Source organism: Harpia harpyja, chromosome 12 (assembly GCF_026419915.1).
Source record: "Harpia harpyja isolate bHarHar1 chromosome 12, bHarHar1 primary haplotype, whole genome shotgun sequence".
NCBI lineage: Eukaryota > Metazoa > Chordata > Aves > Accipitriformes > Accipitridae > Harpia > Harpia harpyja.
The window spans coordinates 25,418,050-25,443,548 of NC_068951.1; the positions used below are offsets into that span (position 1 = coordinate 25,418,050).

The following is a 25,499-nucleotide window of genomic DNA, read 5'->3' on the forward strand; positions in this document are numbered from 1 at the left end:
TTGCTTTGTGTCCAGGCTGCCGGTTTGGGGGAGAGAAAGCAAAACTGCACGTTCTGCAAGGAGGAGCTATAATGCAGATAGATCCAGTTCAGAAAAAAGGAAATCTTTTCTTCCAAACAATTACATTCACAAATTCTGGATGAGCATAAAACCGTGTAGTTCCACCCTGAATGTTTTTCAGACAGAATGCTTCTTTCCAGAGTGCGCATCTCATGTCAATATAAGTAAAACACCGTAAATGTCACGCTCATTCTGTCCAAGTAGCATAGTTTTGTTCTCGTGCAATGGGAGCAGGTGGTGGGAGGTTGTTTTGATGAGGTTAAGAAGCTCCTCCCCTCTTTCCCCAAGCAGCGGTCTAATCTGCGTCAGCAGTAATTGTGTGCCTTGCACTGCTTTTCAGTGAGGGTGAGTGCAAGAGATACATCAATATGAGGTATCAAACTGAGGCTTAGATGTTCCTTTTAAGTGGCTGCTCATTTCCTTGAGCCATAACATGGGCTAAAGGTTAACTTACACATTCTCTGTGGAAGAACAGTTTCTTTTTTGGGAAGGGAGAAGGAGGGGGGAAGGGCGTTGTTTCGTGTTCTTTCCTACCTATAGACTAAATGTAATTGTACAGTGCTGTTCATGCAGATTTTTTTTTTTTTTCTCCCCACTGGATTATTTGCTAATCAGACTTCAGTGCAGTGGCGATAAGAGAGAGACTGTTGCCTAGCTCGGAGGCTCTGCCGAGCGCCCGAGCCCTGGAGCTGAGGACCGAAGCAGCTGCCGCTCTCCGGCTCCTGGCGTCTCTCCGCTCCCGTCCTCTCGCCCCCGCCAATGGGCCTAGCGCGGGGGAGCTGTCCGAGGTGCTAGGATGCTGGCTGCGCGGGGGGTCAGGGCAGCCGGATTGCAGCAGGAGAGGAGCCCCACAGTCCTGCTGGCACCCGAAGGTAGGCTTGCTCTTTGTTTGAGAATCCCTGATTAATCAACAGTAGCATCAACAGACTAAGGCAGCTGGAGAGAGCAAGCCTGCCTGTAGTCACGGGGGAGAGAGAGAGAGAGACGATGCCACAAGCTAGACTGCCTCAGACCTTCTGTATTTAAGTGGCAATGAGAGAGCGAGCGTCTTTCCTGCTGCAAGAAGCCATTTGGATAGGATGTTTTCTATTCCTTATATTCCGTTCTTTTTGTCTCCACAGAACATATTCAAATGAGGCACCTTAGAAATCTCTGTGTTAGTGCATATGATGGTGCCGTAATCTTCTATGTTGTAAAGTGGGTAAAAATCATCCAGTTTCTTCTCTGCTGGACCTCAAAGCAGGGTGTTGTTTATACCCTCCCATTATCTGTACCCTCTCTTCTCTGAATGTGGATTTAAAGAAGCAAGCACCTGTCTTCTCTTGCCACTGCATTTTTTAAAAGCCAAACTTTCCATGCCATTTTAATCGTGTGTTAAGAAGATCTGTAACGTAACACACTGACTTATAGTGATGTCGAATTCTACAATCTGGGCAATTTTGCCAACAAGATTTAATGCACTTTAACTGAAGAAAAAACTGAGCCTAACTGCAAATCTGTTTCTTATGGTGCTGAAATATCCCTTCCGACTGCACTGAGATAACCACAGGAAAGGGCTTTTACAGGCAAAAGTCACCTTTGATTATTGCACTTAGCAGTCCCCGTGGACTTAAATTTTGGTACGTACATATTTTAATACATTATATGAGCATGCTAATAAAATATGGTGCTAATTAGAATGAAAAAAATATTACAAATTGTAGTAATGAGTAGTCAGAATGCATAAGGATGAAGTTGCATGTATTTTTAGGAGGTATTAATCAAGCCATTGCTAAACTAAAAGCTGAAGTCTATTTGACTGTTTTTGTGTACTTCACATGTTGATTGTGCTTGTCATAGAGACATTTTGCAGCTGGATTTTTTTTGTTTGTAAAAAGCACTGTGAAATAATTAAAAACATTCTTTGCTATTTTCTGATGAAATAATTTCTAACATCTATGTTAGTTACTCATCAGACCTGCTGCACCATTAAAATTTTACAGCATCTTAATGTGATGCTGGTGGTAGTGAAATCACCATTTCATTTTCTTAAGGAGGAAGAAAAAAAAATACATCCATCAGCAAGAAGCTCATTCTTTCTTCTGAGTTCAAATGTACTCCTGTTTGCATACAGAATGTGTGTCTATATGTCTGTGTGTGTTGTGTGGGTTTATTTCTTATTGTTGTTCATAAGTCTTCTGCGTAATATTGGGACGATAAAATGTAATGATTGCACTTAAGTGCTGGCTATTCTGAATCTAGATTTGTAATTGTCCAACATCCCTGTGGTTAGGAGGAAGCATTATTTTCCTCAGGGGATAAAAGTGATAAAAGTGTTGCTGTATTGCAAAGTAAACAACAGCTCTTTACATTCTGGAGTCATAGAGGAGTCATTGTTAGCAAAGACCTTTTCCCTTTTCAAAAGGCACTAGCAAGGGAGCCAAAATTCAAGGCTGGGGGTATTTTTTTCCGTCCTTAAAACTACAGGGAGCATAACTTTCCCCTATGAAGGGTGCAACGTCTATAGAAATGGACTATTTCTTTAAACCCATGCAGTAGCATTCTAATTCTACTGAAGGAGCCACTTTTAACCTCTTTAAGTGAAGGGCTTAGCTCTACTTAGCTTCAGTGATTTCACCCAGGTGCTAGAACTCATGCTGTGCAGTATAATGAGGATAAGATATATAATCTGTAATCCCAGTCAAAATACAAAGTATATTTTGTACTTCCAAATGAGTGTAGTTGTTATTTTTCTTTAAATACCTGCATAAAAAGTTGTCAAATGATATATAGCAGGAAACTTGCAACCTATTTCAGAAGGTCTTTCTTCTTTGACATTAGTATTTAATGTGTCGCTGTCTGTGAAAACAGTAATGCCAGCTCATTGTTAAGAATGAGCAGGGAATGCAACTCTAAAAAGCACATCTTAGCAATTTGTCTCATCACATTCAACTGTTTGGGTATTTCAAAGCTCACTTGGTATAAGGCACATTTATGATAAGAAACAGGGTTCTGCAAAGTAGTCTCTAGTATATTTTTCCGTCACTGAATTTTTTTTTGGTTGCAGTGAAAGTATTCTTTGTACACCTAATACCATTAGGTCCTTATTAGTATGCTGTGGTCAGCAGTTTGTAAAAATTGGATATGGCTGGTCTGTCTACTTTGCTCTTACTGCCTTGCAAGCAACTAGAGTGCAACGGTTCAAACTCAAGGGTTGAATGGCTGATTAGCATCCTTGATTTGTGCAGAATCCTTCTGATGTACTGAATTTAGTGGAGGGAATTGACAGGTAATGTGAAAGCAGGTGTGTTGTCAAAGAGAGGAGACAGTATGTGGAAGGGAGACAGGCAGAACTGGAGAGATGTGTAGACCTTTATAAATTAGGGTTGGACTCAGGACTTTGGGCAACCCCACTCTTGTGTTTCCAGGCTCCGTTCTCCTACATTAAAATGGAAAAAAAACCACCCCCCCAAAAAAACCAAACAAAAACCCCTCTGGTTTGGAAGAAGGCAATCAGTGCCTTTGTCATTACTTCAAAAAGCTCCTTCAATTTAATGTCAGCATTGCCAATTTTCAATGCAGCACAGCTGCAGCTTATGGCTGTCAAGCGTGCTGAAAAACAACTGATATTTTGGGGATCCTCATGTGAATAAGAGGGAGAACTGCATGTCTGAATATTAACTTACAGCACTGCTTTGATACTGTGATATTGGGTTGATTACTCTCATATTATGAATTTGGTATTTTTGCACACTGATCATATGAAAAGGAGGTGGGTTGGGTTTGACCAAGAATGTTGTATGTTCAGCATCAGAGCAAATAGTTAAGTTAGAAGTAAGGTGTGGAACAGTCCTGTGAAGCATAATGCATTATTTTCCCATAGAAATTGTGTCTGAGTCAATACAAAGATCTTGAATTCAGTTATGTACATGTTTCTAGGCAAACCGGTAAGGGGACTGCTTGCCCTTGCCAGTAAACCAGATGCACTGGCAGGGGAAAAAAAAAAAAAAAAAAAAAAAAATCTTGCTTGCTTTACTCCTCCCATGCTGACAGCTGATTGCATGGGCCATGACAGTGTGAGCTGCCCTGTGCTCCTTTGCCAATGTCCTTCTGATTTGGGGATACCTGGAGGGGAAGGTACCAGTGTGCATGATTGTTTTGGTTGGTTTTTTTCCTCAGTGAGGTTTCACATAGTGTTAGTTTGACCTTTAAGAGGCAAAGTGAACATGTTGGAGAATTCCTTCTTTGTGTCCTTGCGCTCAGGTGAATTTCCAAAAATCTTCATGTTCAGTGAATGCTCGCAACAGAGTTCCTCCAATCAATTTCTGTTGACTTCTCAGTATGTTGGCTTCAGTAGCTGAAATCCATGGCTTTTCCTCCTCCCTGCTGTCTCCTTCTGTTCCTTCACAATGATGAGGGAAAGAGAAAGGAGTGTTAAAAGAATTTCCCAAACAGAGCAACTCCCAGTTAGAGTTTTCCAGGGTGTTGTAGTTTAACCCCAGCCAGCAACTAAGCACCACATAGCCGCTCACCCACTGCTGCCCCCACCCAGTGGGATGGGGGAGAGAATGGGGAAAAAAACCCAAGTAAAACTAGTGGGTTGAGATAAGAACAGCTTAATAGGATAGAAAGGATGAAAATAATAAAGATAATAACAGTAATAATAATAATAAAAGAATTGGAATATACAAAACAAGTGATGCACAATGCAGTCGTTCACCACTTGCTGACCAATGCCCAGTTAGTTCCAGAGCAGTGATCTATCCCCTGCCCCACCATGCCAACTCCCCCCAGTTTATATACTGGGCATGACATCACATGGTATGGAATATCCCATTGGCCAGTTTGGGTCAGCTGCCCTGGCTGTGTCTCCTCCCAACTTCTTGTGCCCCGCCAGCCTTCTTGCTAGCTGGGCATGAGAAGCTGAAAAATCCTTGACTTGGTATAAACACTACTTAGCAACAACTGAAAACATCAGTGTGTTATCAACTTTATTCTCATACTAAATCAAAAACATAACACTATACCAGCCACTAGAAAGAAAATTAACTCTATCCCAGTCAAAACCAGGACACAGGGCTGCTTGGTTTCAGAAAACAAAATGGACTGAAAACAATTTGATTGCAAATACACAGGTGACTCTGTATGGTCCTTGTTACCAGCTAACAAAATACCTGACCACAGTGTGTATGTTAGGGGTACCAAAATGATGGTGCCTCACCTACAGCTTACATGACTTATTTAACAACTTGCATTTGCATATTTTTAATCAAATATAAATGTAATCAAACAGAACACTTGCTTGTACTTGTATCTGCCCTGACAGATGGTTAGGAATTTCTCACTGCCTGAGTTTACTAGTCAGTAGAACTTTGATCAAAAGTTCATCAGTGCTGTCCACACATTTTCCAAGGACGGTGACAATGCATGTCTCGATGGCCCACATGTATTGGTTGCAGCCTATTGCAGTTATATTTTAATTAATATTTAATTAATATTTTATATTAATACATTAAGGTAACATAGTATCTCTGAAGTGGCATTAAATAAAATTGGTCCTAGTATGCTGTACAAGGAATACTAATGCTGTAAAAATGTTTACAGTAATTAGTTAAGCTTTTTGCCCCAGCTGTTTGCATTTTTATTCCGTTTAAGCGTAGCATGCACAACTGTCCAATATTAGTAAATGCAATGAGGCTGTAAAATAACATGCATGTAGGAGATACATGGGTTTTGATCCAAAAAATGCTTGCTACTTGTATAGATGCTTTTCAGAGTTAGTGCCATAAGAGCTGATTCAAGGTTTTGAAATATCTGGGAGTCCCCCAACCCCCTCCAGGAATACCTCAAACTGAATTTGGTGTCACAAGCGTGGAAGCATCAACAGGCACAGGAGGAGTTCAGTAGCTACGGTTGCTCAGTATTGTTGCAGGATTGGACCCTTGTTAGGACAAAGAACATATCTTGATCCATTTATTAAATATTGTGTAAATTTTTGTCACTCTGCATGAGTTTAGTAATAGAAAACATCAGTGATAAACCATATCTGGTCAGTGCGTGCAGCAGAATAAAGGCTTTTATTTCAGTCTTTTTGCAATTAGAATGACTTTATCTTATCATATGAAAAATAAATATCATAATAAAAGGAGATTCAGTATATCCTTAAGTGTCAGCTCATTTTTGACCTCCAAAAAGAAAGGGAAACAATGGGAAAAAAAAATGCAGTATTGTTGTCATAAAAGAGAGTGTGAAACAGTTCAAGTTCTATATGTCTCGGGGAAAAATGGATCAGAACTGCATTTGTTGAAAGGCTGCTGAAGTTATCTTCAGTATAAAATTTCATATTATATTTCAGAAGTAAAATCTGGTCACTGGAGAAACCAACGGCAAAACTGCCATTAAGGTCACTAGGGTGGGATTTCTCTGTTGTGCAGGTTTATCTGAATTTGATTCTACATATGCAGAAACTAGGCTTTACTAGAAGTCCAAAATGGAAAATACAGTGAAATAGCCATCTATTGGGGAAATGGCCCAGACTTTAACCATCAAAAAGCAGATACCATTTGAGAAGTTCAGAGTCAATGGAGTTAGAGCCATCTATGCTGTTAGCATTGTTTTTAATCAGGTAGGATTCATGCTGTAGACAGAGACTCCCAGGAAGGGGCTATGGTATCTGGGCTTACTTTTCTTAATCGGAAAGGTTAGGAATTGGTCTAAAGTGATGTCTGCTGAAGCATCAGTAACATTAATAGAGTCTGTTTAGCTCATTGCCAGCTTCCCAATGCACTCCTTTGCAGGTACAGTGTCACTTATGGTGAATATATAGAATGGCTCAATGCATATTCCAACCCAGTGGGTTCTAGCTACTTCCAATGTGAAAGCTGTGGGAAATTGCATGCATGCACATCGGGCTGCACTGAAACCGTCTTCACTGGTTTTACCCTGCAGGGGTTAGTAGGAGATACCTATATCCATGCCTGAAAAGGCTTTAAGATCAATTTAGTGACCCTGAACATCAGCCTTACACTCATATTCAGGCTTAGTTGATAGAAAAGGTTGTCTTGGGAGGTGGAAGAGGGTGATAGGAGCAGACCCTTTGCATCCTCTGAATCGTCATGATTTTAAGTCAGGTTACCATTGTACAGAAATAATTTTGATATAGAGACACAGAGAACAAGGGAAAAAAATTATTGGTGTGCTTCTTAAGTATTAACTGCTTGAAACCAGCTGCTTGTTGTTGTTGCTGCTTCAAGTGATCAAAAAACGGGGAAAAAAAATTAAAGGGTGGAAAAATACTTTTCTTTTAATCCCTTGCACATTGCTTACTCTATGGATGTAAAAGCATTTTGTTCTTGTGTTCAGGGCTGTGCCTGAAGGCCCAGAGTGGATTGCTAGAATCTGTAAGAGCTTTTAGGGTTTTGGGTTTTTGGGGGTTTTTTTTGTTTGTTTGTTTTTTTCTAGAATCAGTGCCTACCCTGATCAGAATTTTGCTTGTCCAGCAGTGTCATAAAGATTAGAACTATGGAAGTATATTAGGAAATGGAGGAAAGATTTTTGTTGCTGATTACATGGGGACTCTGCCCCAAAAATCTGTGTGCAGACAGGATACTCGTTGCCTATTCAATAAGATTACTTCTAGTTGCAGTGCTGGCATGGTTCTCAGGCTGATTCCGAGAAGTCACACCATCCTTCTTCAGGGAAGGGAGAGACGCTCTGGTAGTGAAGAAGCAAACATGCCTTGGAGAGCTAAGTTCAGCTGCCAACGCTGCCAGCATGTCTCTCAGTCACTCTCTGCATGGACTCCTCATTTGTAAGATGAGGGCCCCCCTCGCAGGGCTGTGTCAGGATAATGCCATTTAAGATGGTAATGTCGCAGGACCTTAAAGTAATTGGTATTTAAAATAAGAAGATGGCACAACTCTGTTTTTCTATTTTACTTGTTTAAGAAGTAGTTAATCTAGTCATATAGAATTTAAATACCCAGTATGTTTCTTGAAATTATAGCTTGCCTTTAGTCACCTGTAGTATTTACTGATGTATCTATACATCAGAGTTCTTGCGATGCCCAGGGTGTCTGCTGCTGAGTGGAAAACCTTTGGAACCTTTCTGAGAGCTTTTAGGCTGCCTGCCATGGAGCCAGGAGTGACCTAGGGATCTAAGTGTGTCTGTTCTCTATGCTGCTTGGAGGTGCTGTAAACCCAAGTGTCTGTCATACCTGTGGAAGAAATATGGAAACTTGGAGAATTCAAGGGCTTGAGAGTTCTGAAGGTCCCAGTTTAGCTGGGATTTCGTGTCTGTTCTTGGAGCTTCAAGCTAACAAGCTGTTGGGCAACAGATGACCAGGGCTTATGGGCTCATATCTAGGTTACTAAGAAACATGGGAAACTATTTCACAATATTTCTTTACAGATTTTGAACCTGAAGAAAATTTTGAACTTTTTTGTTTCAAAAAACGTAACAGTATTTTTCGCCTGAACTTTGCAATATCCTGCAGAATAGGAATTTTATCTGGTGATCTGTTCTGGTGCAGCTTTATCTAAACTGCAAAAAGGACCTGTTGTCCTGGGATGGAAGCCTTTTCAGTCCAATTCAAACTGAGATTCAGGGAGGTCAGTGTCATTGCAACTGAAGGGTATTAGGAAAAGGGAACGGGTGGGAGAAAACCTTTTTGGGATTTGAACAATGTATAACCGGATGGATCTGTATCGCTTGGAAGAAGAGACTCTTGGTTTTTATCTCCTCTAGTTTCGAGTAATGTTGTTCTGTGTTCTGAATTGCTTTGTTTATTATTCTTTAGACAGGAGAAAGTCTAAAAAATTGTCCCTTACAGAGATGTTAATTACAATTGACACAATCTCGCTGTCATAAACCATAAGCTATTTTCCTACTGATTAAGGTATTATGTGTTTTTCAACCTGCAGGAAACGTTGCTTTCCTTTGTTCATTATCTCCTGCAAGATGATGAGTTCTAATCAGGAGGAGGTCACTTTGGGCGCTTTTCTCCAGTATATTGAAGATATGGGGATGAAGGCCTATGATGGCTTGGTTATACAGAATGCATCAGACATTGCTCGAGAGAATGATCGCATGAGGAATGAAACAAACCTGGCTTACTTGAAAGAAAAGAGTGAAAAACGCCGAAAACAAGAAGAAGCAATAAAACGGTAAATATTTTGATAAAAAGATGAGTGGTCTGGCAGCGTGAGTGAACAGTGAGGGGCTCGGTCTCAGGTATGGTAAATATGTGTAGACCAGTTGATTTCTAAGCAGCTTGCTGGTAAAAGCAGTACAGACATTGGCCCATGTCAGGCTGCTAATTGCACATGTTTTACGTTGTGTAGACATGATACTGAATGGTTCTGCCTCCCTTAATGGAAGAGAGTATTCCCATCCAAATGTATTCAGTTTGAGCATGTGTGGCATCTTCAGCACGTGTGATTCGTAACAAAAAGTTCAGGTGTTTAGAATAGGAGTTGTAGATCTAGTGGAAAATAGGTCCTCGTCCACTCAGTGCTTTTAGATGGACAGTGTGTGCTTTGTGCAAAGATATATTTGTGCATGAGCTCTTGCAAGACAGGGACAGCCTCACAGGTCAAAATAGACTCCCCTTGAGTTGATGTTTTAAATCTGGTAAATTTTCAAAGCTCTCTAATTGCGCTCAGAGATTGTACAAAAAAAAGTGTTATTTATGATTTCCTCACCATTCTGCATGCTCTCAAGTCAGTAAAAATATTGCAATCATTTAAAGAAAAATGGATTAAGCCCCTGATGGGTAGAACCCTATAATGGCTGCTCTTGAACAATTCCATTGATTTTTAATTGATGGTTAATGAGAAGAGCACTCACATGACCTGGCCTCTTGTGCCAATTGATAGTGATGAAATCTCTGCAGCCTCCTGGACAGGAAAAGAAGGTTGAATGGGATATATATGAATATTTATTATATACACATTTGCATATTAAAAAATTTGCATTTTCTTGAGGAGAGGGACAAATTGTGTAATACAGGTAAATCATCCATCCAAATGCTAAACTTTTATATGCAAATAGATGGCTTGAGCACAAACTGATAGGAGGTCCTTTGGATTTTTTCTCCCAGCAAGAATATTCTGTATTTTAGTTTAAGTGATTAAATTTTATGCTATGTCTTGGGTACTGTACATCCGCGTATAACAGACATGCTGTGCTGTGAACGTTCCAGCAACGCCTCGGTAGTCTGGTAATTTTGATGGAACGTTAAAAGGAAAAGAACAGCACATACAGTTTGACAGAGGAGGGAGAAGCAGCAACGTAAAGCAAAATTATGGCTGCTTTACATTCCAGGAAGTAAAACTTTTTGGATTGTCACTAATTTGGTTGGGGGGGGGATAAGAATAATGTGAAATGAAGGTGAATAATGAGAACCCCTGCAATGTGTATTTTGGTACCTTCTGGACTGTTTTCTTGTCAGCTCAACTTTTGGGTGATCTTTAGGCAGATTCAAACTATTGGGGAGTCAAAGGCATGGGCTGCTTGTAGCAGGAGCTATACTGTCCCCAGCTACATGAGAAAAAATGTTTTTCCTTGCAGGAGATTTAATACAGGAGGGGGTTTTTTGTTTGTTTTGATTTACGCTGGATACACATTTGGTTTCATTCTTGCCATCTTTGTTTAGTGTTCATCCCTGTCTTTTGATTACTGAATAGCTACATAAACTGCAACATTTCCAAGAGGAAAGGGTAGGGAGACCCACCTCAAAATATTTCTTAATATGATGGAGAGGGAAGTTAAGTTTTAGTTACATTAAGCAGAGGAAGGCTTTGAATCTGTCTCAACTGTGAAGTGAGTGCATACAAAAGTGCTAGTCAATAAATTGCTGTTTTAAAGTAGTGAGATGAAGAGTACTTTCTCATCTTACATTACTGGCTCTTCCCCACTGAGGAAAATAAAATAAAAATCTCAAAGATGCAAATATTTTGAATTTATTGAAACATCACTATTTCATTGATTTAGAATTGGCTAGAAAAATAAATTCCCCAGTCCTTGTGGTAATTTCTTCATTTGATGATAAGCTATGTTAAACTGTCAGTGTATACAGATGTATTTAGAATATAGTCTTCAGAGCTGACAGCTAATTAGGCTATGCTCTGGCTAACCTGTTTACATGCACTTTTGTACATGTGACCATGAAGGTCACTAAGTGCCAGAACAGGTTTTGTTATGAATAAGTTTCCTGGGGCATGAGAGAGTAAGTTGTGGACCTACCTGGTTCTTTATAGTCCTCTAGCCAAGCTTTTCTACCTAATTTGAATGGCGGTAACAGTATTTCCTACCTCGTGGTTGGTTTGTGTGGTTTTATTTATTGATCTTGGCAAAGTGATTTGATGAAGAGCTCTGGATAAGTGCAGGTCATATAGGGCTGGGCCAAAACATGAATTCTTGCTCATGCTGAACTGAGATCACTGAGAACAGAGCGCTCCTCTGACTCAGAAGACACAAGGAAGATTACCAGCAATGTAGCGGGTTTATCAGAGGAACAGCACGTATATATATGTGGATTGGAGGTATCAACATTTCTTGAATATAGTGTTCTTCTGTGGGAAACCATGTTTGCTGTTAGTCCCCTCTACTCCTTCCCCACTTGGCTTATCTCAGTAACATTGTGGGGGTAAACGATATCTGTCTGAGGAAACAAAGTACGAAAAACACCTTAGGAAAACTTGGAAAATGCTGTCTTCGAGGCTTTTTCTCTGTCTTTTTCCTGTGTAAACTTGGAGAGGGAAAATGAGATATTTGTGATCAACCCTTGATTAGGAAAGCTAAAAGCAATGGCAGACCAAGAGAGAACATCTGATTTGACTAAAGGAACCATGATGTCTGAAGTCACTTAGGCTGATTGCAATTGAGTCTGCTCCCTGTAGTAACCTCTAGAGATTGAACCAAGGCCATGTTGTCTACTGAAACACAGCAGTCAGGAAAGGTAAAGTAGGATTATTGATTTCTTCTTTGTTCTGTACTATTTTCCTTATGTCTTTACCTTATCTTGGTGTGTATTTATATTACCCCTAATTCCTGATAGTGTGGCCTAGATAGCAAGTGGTGCACAAGTGCAGTGATAACAGTGCTACCAGTCTGGAGACTACCAACAGCTGAAAACCATCTCCTTAGCAACAAGGGAGTCACCCCTGTGATTAACTGCAGGTAGATTTTGAGCAGGAGAGGGGGTTCCAGCAAACACTCTCCTTTTGCTTGTGGGAATCAAAATAAAGCACTTAGAAGTCTTTGGCACCTACTGAAAATTACCTAATAGTCCAATTATTGAATTTTTGAGAAGCTATTCAATTTTAGTGTTCGGATGGTCTCTTTTAGAAGAAGGCTAATCATGTGCATTAACAACATAATAATGAGTAATTTATTATCTAATAAAGTGGTGGTATTCACACACAACACTATTTGGAAGCAGCTGTTATTTACCTAAATCATCTTATAACCATGCTGAATGACTTAAGATCATTTAAATGCATTAGTCTGAGCAGTTTGGAAACAAGATCAGAAAAATAACCTAAAAAAAAAAAGCCATTTGATTGTATGTTTTGCCTTCCTAAGGATACATTGTGTTGCATTTCTTCAGTAGCACTGATGGACCCTCGGTGTGATTGCTATCTCATCGTGTGTGGTTCTGATAGGTTAATTGTGGGGAAAAATGTGTGGATCTATTGTACATTGCAGGGGATAAAGCACATCGTATTGGATTGAAGGAAAAAAAAGCAACTAGTCTTTGTCTGAGCTTGCTGGGCTGAGTCAGCTGATCTGATCTGAATTTCTGACCTATTTTTAGTATGGTACTTAGCAATCATGCAACAAAAATAAGGTTAATGTGCTGATCAGTAGCTGAGAGTAAGCCACAATAAATATGTTAGTATATATATTTTGGGCCTAATTTTTAGACCTTCTCCCCTCCCCCCCATCTTTTATTCATCTGGTCTCACTACTTGATCATTGTCTGTTCAGGTGGCTGTGTCCAGACTAAGAGAACATACTGGCATATTGCCCACAGAGCTTATAAATTACAAATAAAGTTATGAAGCAGTATCATTTTCACTGTCAATAAAGTTGCAGTACTGCGAGATTTACATTTGCCATGATACAATATCTGCCGTAGGCAGCATTTCTGGGAACAGAAGGTAGATTTGCCTCGGCAGTGACGGGTGCCAGGGAAAAGGTGAGTATTTTGAGTTTACATAGGGCATCTGTTAGAATAAGCAGTTGCTTTCTGACTCATCCATAATTGAAATATGTATATTTAGATATTTTATATGTATTATATATAGTTTTGTGTGGATACTTCACCAGTGCTTTTTTAATTGTATAAATACAAAATCTTGGTAAGAAACAAATAGTGAACACTCCTCCTCTGAAGGCTGAGGCATGTTGCATTAATCATAGGGAGTGGCTGAGGTTGTACACTTTGATAGGAGATGTATGGTTTGAAAGTTCTGCCTTCTAGTTTTTAGGTGTCATTCAAGCTACTCTTTCTGTCATGGAAGTCATAATTTTGATTTGTAACACTATGACGATGTGACTGTTCCAGTGTAAAGCTGATGGTGTTAATGGGTATGAATTTCTACTTGCCCAATCCTGGACTTAGCCATCAAAATATTTATTTCTACTTCTAATGGTTTCCCCTATTTGTAGCTCATTCCCAGCACCTAAGTGGCTCTGTGGAAAGCTTTGTTTCTGCTTGTTGAGGGAAGTATCCAGACAGATGCTGTGAAGAGGAGGAGCTTCTAGGAGCACTGTTCTGTGCTAAAGCTAGCAGAAATGGGCCAGTGAGCCAGTGGCAGAGTTAAGCTCTTGTAATAAAGAAGGAATTGTAATGAACAGCTGTCATCCTAACCTCTCCTTCCTTTGGCAAATCAAATATTGAAGACTAACCCATCGGCAAAAGTAAGATCATATTTTTTTCTCTTGCTCTATTTTTTTTTTTTTTAAGGTTGTGGAAGTAATTGAATTCAGGTATTATCTGTCTGTAGTTTTCTGTAGTTCCTGTCCTTAGGTTCCTTTGTGAACAAGACATAAGGTATGTGTCCTTCAGCTAAAAGTTAAGTGTTACCAAGTGTAGGTGACAGCAAGCAAATATAAAAATATTTCTATGCATGGGATTATTCACTGCCAGAAGCTCTGTTCATCTGAGAAAATCTGTGTAATCTTAGAGTATATGGACATGCGGAGGTGTTTCTACCAAAAGATTTTTGCCAGAATCAAAAATAACCTAAGTAAAATAATTTCATTTTGAATTTACTGTTTATAATGTCTTGAAATCAGAAAAATACTTTAGGTAAAAGAACGCTTAAAGTACTGTTTCTTCTTTTTCTGAACATTTGTCTGTAGTTGAAATTTTGCATAGTGAACTACACATTTCTAAATTTGCAGGAGTACTTATGCTTGCTCGATTACAATATGCTTACAGCCAGAGCTCAAGAAAAAGGTGAAGGAAGTGCAAGGAATATTTCGGATCACAGCGAAGGGCTTGGTTGAAATACCTGCAAGCACATTATTGAGGTGTTATAAATTACAAGCTTGTGAACCTATTGTTACTGGTTTGGTGTGTCAGTGGGGGGTGGGGTGGGTTTTTTTGTGTGGTGGGTTTTTTCAGGGTTTGGGGTTTTTTTAATTCAAATCTGAGTTCACTCAATGAACGTGATTTTTGGATATGAGGTCAGTGGCATGTGCTCCTTTAATCAAAGGGTATGTGTTATGAGCAAGCTTAACTGTGACACTGGTTGTTTTCTTTATCTTCCTCCTGGGCATGTTGCATACTCATTTCATCCTAGATTAAATTATTGCTGTGATACCACCTTTATAGTGGAAGTGGCTGAAGAGGTGTGATAGAGACTAATTCTAGTATAATTTGAAAACCTCTTTTGCATGAAAATATCATAGGGTCTCTTTTGAAGTTGTGTTGATGTAGAAAAAGTAGCATTGATAGCTTTTTTTTTTTTTTTTTTCATCAAGAGTAAAATGGTTGTGCAGTCAGTGACCTCCAAATGTATTTTTGTTGCATTTATAAGTAAACAGATGTGATGATCTAGCCAACAAATCCTCCCTTCCAAATGCTCATATCCATATGGCTGCCTGTATTATTGCCACACAACATAAACAACAGACACAATGCAAACTATATTATACTGCTGTTGCTGTTATTCTGAGAAGTTTTATTTTAGGACAGTCATGCAACAAATGTCATTTAAAATTACCACAGAGGCTGATAGCCTGCTTCGTAATCCCAAGTACCAAGGAAATAAAGCAGAAATCATTATCAGTTTGGTATCTAAACCTTGATGTTATTTTCAACAAATCTTCCATGATTTTAAGGTTCCTGCCTACAACTTTTTTTCAGGGAAGTTATATGATCTCTTCACCTTCATCATTCCACAAATTGCTCAGACGTATACTGGCTCACTATGTAAGTGGGCGCATTTTTGCTTAGGATTCATTTTCTATATTTAAAAGCATAATTAGAAGTGTTGGGTCATAGAGGGTCCAGAGGACTTCTAAAGGGGTTACAGACCCCTTTTTTTTGTTAAAATGCAGTCTAAGTGGCTCCATGCTATTGGTATTTGCAGGCTGTCTGACCACCTGTGTAAATGAGTGAACTGGCCTTGCTCCAATTCCATTTGGGCATGTGTTCGCATACAACCTACAGGCTGGTGCCTCCTTGGCAGACTGAGTCATTCTGGAGGAGGTCTGTTGTACCATTGGGAGAGTCCTTGGCAGGCCATTACCGAAAGATGCTGGGGGGTGTATGGATCGTAATGTCCATTTTTCAGTCATTCATTCCCATTCCACTTTTTTTTCCTGGTAGTTAAAATTATCCGGCATTGTCTCTAACCAAAAAGCCCCTCTTGGCAAGACAGAGATGCATGTAGACCTGTGGGGAAGTAGATATTTGCACAGCCCTCTAGGGTTCTGGTGGTGCTGCTATTTCTAGTCAAAGGTTTGCATTTGTTTGGAAAATGTCTTCAAGTGTATTATGAAATTGCACAGAGTAGAGCAGAAATAAATAAAAACTGTTACTATGAATCCAGTAACTGTGTTACCAGATTAAAAAAAAGGAAGACTGTTTTCAAGCATGCCCAAATAGAGTCTTTATAACTAATCTAGATGGACTTCATTAACAGAGAAATACATTCAGTAAAACAACGCAATTAATATGCCATGTAACATTAATAAAGTCTAGCCCAGGACTGCTGGCAAAATTGAAGCATTGATCTCTTCTGGTTCAAGGCTTCCAGTAACCAAAAAGTACTCCATGCTAAAGTTCACTGACACCTGACAAATGTTGTAATTGCCTGTGACCTGAATTAAGAATTCATGTTACAACCTGAAGGGCAGATAATTGTACAGAAGACATGCAGTAAGTAGTCTCATGACCCATAAGTAGCAAAATTGCAGCTAGACAGACTCCTAGACATGCACACATGCATGTTCAGCCACATGCACTTCGGACATTCTGCCAAAACTGTCTCTGGTAAACACTGGGAACACGCACCACCAGTCTGAGAAACCCAGCAGAACTGAGGGTCTGTGCTAGCATTAGAATAATATGAGTGAATCTTTCTGTGCCTTCAGGAAAATCCATCATTTAAAAATACCTGTTCATAAAGTTGAAGAAAAACAAACATGTTCTTTGAGCGAAACAGCTCAGTGCATTGCACTTTCCAGGGCCATAAATCACAGCTGTATTTGTCTGGTTTTAATAATAATAAAGATTACTTTATGCCCCACCCAGCTGGCAGGCATTTGTTCCCTTTGCATGTTCTCCTTCTCAGCACCCTTCTGACAAGTTACGTGTGCTTTTATTTATTTATTTATTTTCCACCACAGGAAAGCATAAACATAGTATGGTGCTTGATAATTTGAGATGTTTATTTTCTTAGCCTAAAGAACAGAGTCTGCTCTTGGGTATACCCCTGGAAGCAGAGACCATCAGTACAGACTACCTCTGCAACAGAAGCATCTGGTGATGGGCATCTTGTTGCCAAGTTACACTAGATCAGTGGCTAAAACTCATGAAAACAGGAATGTGCATGTGCACTGATTAGATTTTTATGCGATTGGATTAAAATGGGAGTAAGGAGAGATTAGAGAAGAAATGGATTGCGGAGACATTACTCGCTGTAGGTTTTAGAGTTAATTTGAGACTCCTTTTATTTTTCCTTCTGGCTTTCCACTCTAATTTGACTTGTAATCCTAAGTGAAGTCAGTTTAAAAATACTAAAAACAAACAAACCAAAAAACCCCCCAAACCAACTAACCAAAAAAAAAACCCCAACCCACTGTGTGGAGTGTGTTCTCAGCACAGGGCCTTCATCAACAATACAGAGCCGGCAGCTGTCTCCCGTGCTGAGAGGCTGTGGCATAGCTGGCGTGGGGTGGGCACTGCCAGCTCTCGGGAGACCCATGCTCAGCTGGGAGTTGGCAGTGCGGATGCGCTGCTGGGGGGGGACGCTGCAGCTCCCCGTGCGAGCTGCCGGGAGCTTGCAAATGAGCAAAGTGAGCTGCTTTGGTCCCACAGAAGGCAGTCATAAGTGGAATTGGTTTTTATTTTATTTCTTATTGCACAGTACCCAAGGACCCCCAAATGGAAATTAGATTCCTCTGAAACACCAACCCAGTGTGTGCATGCAGCACAAAGACAGCTCACAGCATGAGCTGAAATTGTACCCAACAGGTGACTAAAGGGACAGCTGAAGAGTTAGGGGACTGCTCATTTCCTTCCCTATATTAGTACAGCAGAGGATAAACTGAAGTGTATCCCCAGTGGCTGTGATGAATTACATCCAGCAGTACTGTCTGTAAGCTAGAGAGAAACACACGCTTCCAATAGGCTCTGGCAGATGCTTCTGGAACGTGTCAAGATTGAGAAGGCCACAGCTAGCTAAAAACCCACAGAAATACTCCTGCCAACAAGCGTGTTACTTGATAAAATTGTAACATTTTAAAAGATCAAAAATGAGAGTAACTGTAGGGTTTACCATAACTTAATAAGATTTACCTGACTTTAATCCATTTCTCCTTTTGGTGGATTATATAGGGCATATCTCACCAGTAGATCCTCTGCTAGCTGAGGGCACTTTAGTTATTAAGTTGAGATCACATGTTAGGAGCCATTAAGTGAATTGCTTTGCACAGCCTTTCCCTGAATGCTAGGGCAAATGCAGTATTTCATACCCCTAGCTAATTTCATGCTGTAATTTAATTTCTGAAACATACTTTTAATTGAATCTTTAAAGACAAAAGGAAACTGCTGAGTCCTTTAGTATTGCAGAAGAGATTGTTTAAAAACGTAGCCCATCTAGAGAATAATCTTCTATACTTAAATGTAAAGTTTGTTTTGCTTCTCTGCATGCAGCTATGGAGAAGCAAATTCCTGCTGTCTGCAGAAAGCTCAGGGCTGAAAAAGAGATACTGGGGAGTGTGAGAAGTTATTTATCTTATGCTCAGCTTTGTAACTCTGATATTAGACAATCCTGCAGCCTTCCACAATGTGCAAGTCTGAGTAAGTAAACAAAGAGAGGCTAATTAAAAAATTAGTCTCCTAACACCAAAATCGCATTAGTAGGAGCTCTGACTAGTGATCTCATTTTTCTAATTTTTGGTAATGAGAGTAATTTGAGAGAGATGCAAGCAATTTTGTCATAAACAAAACCGAGTAGCACAACAAAATCAGTTATTTGTATCTTGAAACTGCATCCAATATTTTAGTGGTTAGATTTTGCCATTCATCTTCCATAATCAGAGACATTCAAGGTTGTTTCCATAAAAATCCATATAATCTGTTATGCAGTTTTGTTACGGGAGAAACATCTTGATTGGATCAGTAGTGATGCAGGTCTTCAATTTAATGGACATCCAATTAAAAATAATAACAATCAACACTAAATGCAGCCCACTCTAATGCAGAGGAAATCCTGGAGCATTGCTTTGTGTTTTAGTATTCTGATTCCTTTAAATCAGCAAGTGATTTGCAATGGAGATTTTCCCTTTTATTGCTATTGGAGAAAAACATATGATACACAGTGGAAGGGAGGTGTGAATAGGGACATGAAGAATGAATGTAAGTGGAGTAAGAAGTATAAGGTTAAAAAAGAGGAGGATCTGAAATTAACCCATGAAACCCCAACTCAGTATGTTCTAATAAAGGGAAAGAACAAAAGCAACATCTTGTTCTTTAAGTGCTGGGAGAGCTCTGCACTTCCAGATGCCCTGAGTTGGTAGTAATTACAGCCATGAATGGTGCTGTAGATTTTGAGACCAGCCCCATCTAAGTGATGGGAAGAGTTTGGAAGCCGGTGGAGGGGTGGGGGGAATCCATTTGGCTTTAAATAAAATTTAATTTTTATTTGGTTTTCTTGCTGGGAGGAAACACTGAGAGAATCAATTGTCTTTTCAATACAGGTTATCCCTTTTCAAGCACTTCTACAAAAAGCACAGAGAGAAAGGGCTAAGTTTTATTAAAAATTCCAATTGCATTGAGGTCTGCCTGCTTTAACATAATTGCTCAGAGGCTCAGGCACTCACTCTTTATGGTTAGGCTCCTTGTAATTTTTTGCTTGAAGGTTGTTTGTTCTGTAGTGTCAGAAGTTATTTCAGGACTTGGATATCTTTTCTCTTGGAGCACACATGAAAATCATACAAATGGGTATTAAATGCTGAAGGTCAAGGTATGCCAAAGGTCTTTGGGCATTTCATGTTAGATCCTGGCTCCATAGTGAGGTTTCTAGAAGTGCGGGAGCAGTGTGCCTCGCTGGAACTGACCTCACTCAGGTAAAACAGTCCTATGGCTGCCCCTACAGGAACAGAATTACCTCTATAAACCTCCTCTTTGGGTTGCAAGTAGCTTCAGCCGTATTTTGTCACCAAGTTACGAACGGCAGCCCGTATGATGCAGGTCTTCATCAGCCTGTTGTATTGGCAAACTGCTTAATTTTGGTACCAGATGTTAAAACTCTGATGGTATGTTTTCTACCTCAGTGTCGGGAACATCTTTCACAGGAATGTCTTGCATTGACTGTCAGTCTGTGGTTACCACATTAAAAAAAGCAAAGACCGAATTTTAGAGTTGGTTTGACATGTTTTTTGTTATTTCATTGGAACAGTTGTCCCCCGTTCCTCTCTCTACCGGTTATATCTTGGTTTTGAGGGCTGAAGCAGAACAAAAATCTTCTGTATATTTAAATAGAAAAGTATACTGAAATTCATGTACTGCAACATAGCCAAATACACAGCTGCTTTCAAAGACTGAACTGATAGTGTTTGTGTTACATGGCTATTGTTTTGAGATTAAAAGTTTTTAATCAGCATATCACAAATACCATTTAACAGATCATTTAAATTGTTTCAGCTTTACATCTGAACTGTTAGGCTAAGCAAAGTGCAGCTTCTTTTTTCCTAGGAAATCATATTCCTGCATTGTTAATCTGAATTCTGCTACATCTGTGATGAAGCAGATCAAGAACTGCATATGTACTTGCCATGGCAACCCCTGTATCACATGACACACATGCTAGTTCAGCCAAAGAGCTTCATGGCTTATTAAACAGGCACGCATAGACCCAGACACACACCATTTTGCCATGTGACTGCTCTAGCCCTGGCAGCTTTTTAAAGGGAAACTGTATTTGAGCATCACAGTGATTTCATCAGCATCATCTTGCCTGAGTTCCTTCCTCTTAGATGCTGTATTGAGTTTTTAAAAAATAGATGAAGGTTGGCAAGACCCTGCTTTATAGGCTTTTCTTCTGTCTGTCTTTCATTTGGAGAAAAAAAATCTAGGTGCGATGATAAAATAGTGGGGGTTTTTTAATTTAATTTTTCTTAATTAGAACTTAAGGGACTCATTGGTGCAGTTGAGTGAACAATATACTACTTTTCTGGACACGTTTTCTCCTCTCACCTCCTGTGAGCTTTTACTGGATTTCAGGAGGGTAAAGGAGGACAGAGCAAAAAAACCCATGGTCTATTCCAGTATTGAAAAAGCATTCCCAAAACATTTGCCTGAAAACACCTTTGCTCCTTGCTGCTTAACACACTTCCTCTTAGACCTGATGATGATGATAACAATAATCTCTAACTCCTCACCCAGCAAAACGTAGCCTGACACAAGTTTTTCCTAATTTTGCTTGTTTGAGAGAAGTTATGCGTGGCACTTGATTAGCAAATCTGAGGGGCTGTAACCTCAACGGAATGAGTGGTGGGTGGCGAGGAACAAAAAGTTAAGAGATGGGGCTGGAATTGAACAAGTATTTCTGTGTGCACCTTAATGTCCCCAAAGGAAAGGAGAACAGCAGAAATGCAGTCTTGCCCCGAGTCCACTGCTAAAGGGCAGGCACAGTGTATGCTGCTGCTGGTGTCATATCTGCTGCCCACTGGCACTGTTCTTGAGGAGGAGCATGCTAGTATACTCAGAGAGGAGCTGCTGGAAAACTGATTCTTCACCAAAACAGCATGCAGTGGAAAGGAATCCCTTTCCCATTCTGTTTGCCTTTCCTCTATCAGATGCCTGACTGAAGTGGCATGGTTTTTTTTTTCTCATCTAGTTGGAACCTGAGGTTTTTGTGGCAAGTACTTCATTTGAGCCCAGATACGTTGCCAGGTACCTGACTAAAATGGAGCACAACACTGTGCACAGCAACAAAACATTGTGAAAAGACTGTATTAGTCTTAATTATTAATTGCCCCCCCAAAAACTTAAGTTATTTAGTCTGCTGTGTCTGCTGTGCAGATACAATTTACCAAGAGTTGTAGAGAGACCAACTCTCAGATCCATGTGCTGAAATTAATAATTTTTGTCATTTATGGTGTTGCTTTTGAACTTAGGGAAAATCTATTTTCAATGTCCGGTTCCAGCCTGTCAGATTTTCATCTCGATTTCTCAAGTCATCAGTCAAGGTGTGAATACTTATCCTTAACACTAGTCAGTGAGAGGCTGCTGGTTCCTTGTGTTCTGTTTCAAATGAGTTTATTGTTTGGTTACCATTTTGGAGATAATCCACAGTAAGGGAACAATAACCTGCTTTGGGAATTAATTTAGAGAGGTACTTGTACATAAATTGACCATTAAACAGAGAAACAGTATTATGTTTGTTATTAGGGACACAGATAAGAAAGGTGCTCTCTTCTGAAGTGTGTATCAATGCATCTCTGCAGAGAACGTGCAAGGATTCTAATGCAAAATCAGCCTTTGAGTAAGGAGACATTTTAAGATGGCATGTAATAAAAACTCTTGGGCAGGATAAGGTATTTTAGGTTACTGTTTTAATTATATTTTATGACAGTACTGATTTTTCAGCATCTTTGCTGTTAATACCTGCTCTGATATTATTAAGAGGTAAAGAGAACTTAGAGATCATTTCTTTCCTGGGAAGGCACTGAACAAAGGCCCTGCCCACTCCACAGAAATGTAGTGAAGATTTTGACAACCGCTCCTAGCAGTCTGCTACTGCTGCATGTGCTGGGTCTGCAGACATGGAGTAGTGGCAGCAATATTTCCCCTTTCGTGTGCAGTCAGAGAACCGGCTTTTAAGAATTCCTTCATGCCTACAAGTGGGATTGCATTTTCAAAAGAGATTACAAAAATTAAATCTTTTAAGAAAAAACTGGCCCAAACGTCTCTTCTATTCCAGAATTTCAAATTTAATTTCTTCAGTTAAATAATGGGGAGTTTTGCTATCTAAAGGTTTGTATTTAAACCACAGGTTTCTATATTTTGTTTGTTTGCAGTTATGTCGGTGGAAAAGGCTATTTAGGCTCATGACAAAATATTTTGACTAGCCTTTTCCTACTTAGTCATTTGTTTGTCCTCAGTATGTGTTTATTGTGAATTGTCTTCCCAAGAGATTATAAACAAGATGGTAGCTTTTGCTAGGTGATCTTTGCTGTCATTTAATGATGGGCTGATCCAGGAGGTTCTGAACAAAAGGGTTTTGTCAGACTGGGTCTAAAATTTGTGGAAATAATGTCATTACCAGAATACATCAGAAAAAAAAAAGCCCAGTAACTTCATTGCAAGACAGTTAAGGTTGCTAAGAGACAGAATGTAATTATCTGCCAATTTGTTTACCATTCCCAAACACTTAGAAGGGTGAGAGCTATGGACTGCCCTGAATTCTAAGCTATGTGCAAAACAAGCGGAATGCATTTTGCTGTCAAACGCAGTTTTAAGAAGGGCATTTGAAAATGACATGAGAGCTTTAAGTTTGACCTGTGTTTTTTCTGAATTTATAACGTCAATTATTTTCATTTCCCTCTCACTCCCAAAATCTACGTATATTGCATGTATTTAAACTGATAATACCAAAACTGTGAAAAAATGAAATGTATAGAAACATACAATTTTTCTAGTAAAAGACTTAGAGCTATGCTTTCTTGAAAATGATACCTTCTTACTTTAATAGTAGCAGTGTTCAGTGTTCCTGTATTATGATTCCATTACTGATGTATGCTGATGTTAATTTAAGGTTTACCAGCATGAGTCATGGACTCATTTTATGTTTCTTTTTCTAAAATGTTTTGTGTTGTGCTTGCATTTTGAGACAAGTACTGCAATTTATTTTGGGTGCAAACTAAGTTTGTGCCACAATGAAGTTTACATTTCTCTGTGTCACTGTGGCTATTATGTAGACAGTATAAGATTTATGCCATCCTAAGCTATTCATTCTCTTGATTTTAAGGGCACACATCTGCTAAATTAAGTACAGGCAGTAAAAAGAGAGAAGCAGAGATTTCTCCATCTGTTTTCAGAATGGTAACATCTTCCATTGCTTTTTCTTCAATGGAAATAAAGATTCATTTTTAGCTAATGTGAAACACTAGCTGTAAAATTGAAGAACTCAGCACAATACTGAAGAAATAAGCACTTCTGACCAGCCTAATTGTAAGCTCAAATCTGAACTGGTATTCAGTCAGTAGCTCTGACATTGTAGTGCTAAAATATGTCCATACAGGTGCGTTACTGTTTTGTGGGACATTGGTCTGGGAAGCTTGGGCCAGAGGGTTGTGCTGGAGTGTGTTCTTTGGCCTCTGCACCTTGCCCCAGCGAGGGCTGTTCACTGAAGCTCATCAGGACAGACAAAAATAGATGTTTTCACCAAGCTTCAGCATAGCCAAACTGCAGGTCACTTCCCCAGAAAAATTGTCCCAGAACAACTTTACCTGCCAAGCCCTTTTTTTGTAGATGCAGGTAACCTCTCACCTCCTGGCCACCTCTTCAGGGAAGCATGCCAGAGTTTTAGGGAGATGGTATCAGCCCCTCAATGTCACTCTAGCTCATTCTCTGATCCTTGTGGCTGCAAAAGGTGTCTTGGTTAAGTTCTGATTTGAAGAGTGCATCAGAAACAACAGAGCTGTAGGCACATTGGCCTGTTTCACAGATGATCATTCTTCTGACTTGCACTGGTAGCAATCCAACAATGGAAGTCAGCATTGGGTAGCCAAAGGATTAAGTCCCAGTTGTCCTCCTGACACCTGCTGGCTGCTCTGGGAAGCTGTCTCCTAGGTCACAGGAGCTCAGCAAGGGCTTTCTGGTGGTTGTTCTTTTCTCTCTGGGGTCCCAGTGATCTGCTGTTGGCTCCCGTGTGTAACATAGACAAAATGGCATGCTGCCTTAAGAAAAGGAGCTGAGTCTCTGCCGGTGAAGTCTAGGAGAGCAAAGCTTTGTCTCTGGGTGATCTATTTTGACTGCAACACCCCCACCTATATACTGTGTCTGGATGTAGAAAGCCCTAAGAGTAAGGAGATGCCATTCCATAAAGGGATTTGCTGCAACTTTCTGTTCTTTTTTCTTTTCTTTTTTTTTGTATGATGAATTTTTTTTCTACTCCACACTAAACATGTAGTCAGGAAAAAAACGGTGTTGTCTAAATGATATTCCTTTACACATTTCAACTTCTAGACGCACACCTGTCAAGATGAAAAAGAATCAAATCCAAAACTTTTCCCCCTCTTTCTACAGCAGCTTTTTTCTAACTTTTTTCTCTTTTTCGTTTTTCAGAATCACTTGGGGTGTTCTTTGAGAGCAAATGAAATGCAGTGGCAAAAAGCAGAAAGGGAGGTTGGTTATTTTCCACCTTTTTTGCCCCTTTCATGCAAATAAGGGGAGGAAAAAGCTTGTTTTCAATCTTTTTCTTTAATGGCAAGGTCATCAGAACTGCATATTTATTGTAGACCTTGTATTATAAAGTGCTTTGTAAAAGACTGGGATAAACCCTCTAGTGATGTTGTTGACACTCTGAATAAGGTGATGCTATGTGTACTTTGCTGTTTCTTTGGCACACAGCTTTTCCTACACAATTTCCAATTTTGCTGTCTGTAATCACCAATTCTCCACACTCATGTTGCAATATGGAGATAGTATAAATAAAATCTAAAAAAGGAACTAAATGTCTTTGATACTGAAATTCTTGAAATGACAGATGCAG

General features: G+C 39.6%; 1 protein-coding gene across 5 annotated transcripts in view; it reads left to right on the forward strand.

Annotated features, from left to right (window-relative positions):
• Positions 1–397: 397 nt before the first annotated feature.
• Positions 398–25,499, forward strand: part of NYAP2 (neuronal tyrosine-phosphorylated phosphoinositide-3-kinase adaptor 2) — a 150,490-nt gene continuing 125,388 nt past the window's right edge. For 2 of the 5 annotated variants that reach the window (XR_008237570.1, XM_052804098.1), the window contains exons 1-2: positions 398–1,679; positions 8,961–9,203. Coding sequence is in view for 1 of the 5 variants with exons in the window: in XM_052804098.1 (XP_052660058.1) it covers positions 8,998–9,203 (206 nt within the window). In the remaining 4 variants the exon portion in view is untranslated. Of the gene's footprint in view, positions 1,680–8,960; positions 9,204–13,834; positions 13,966–25,499 lie in introns of those variants that run through there. The other 3 variants (XR_008237572.1, XR_008237571.1, XR_008237573.1) reach the window with 3 other exon arrangements.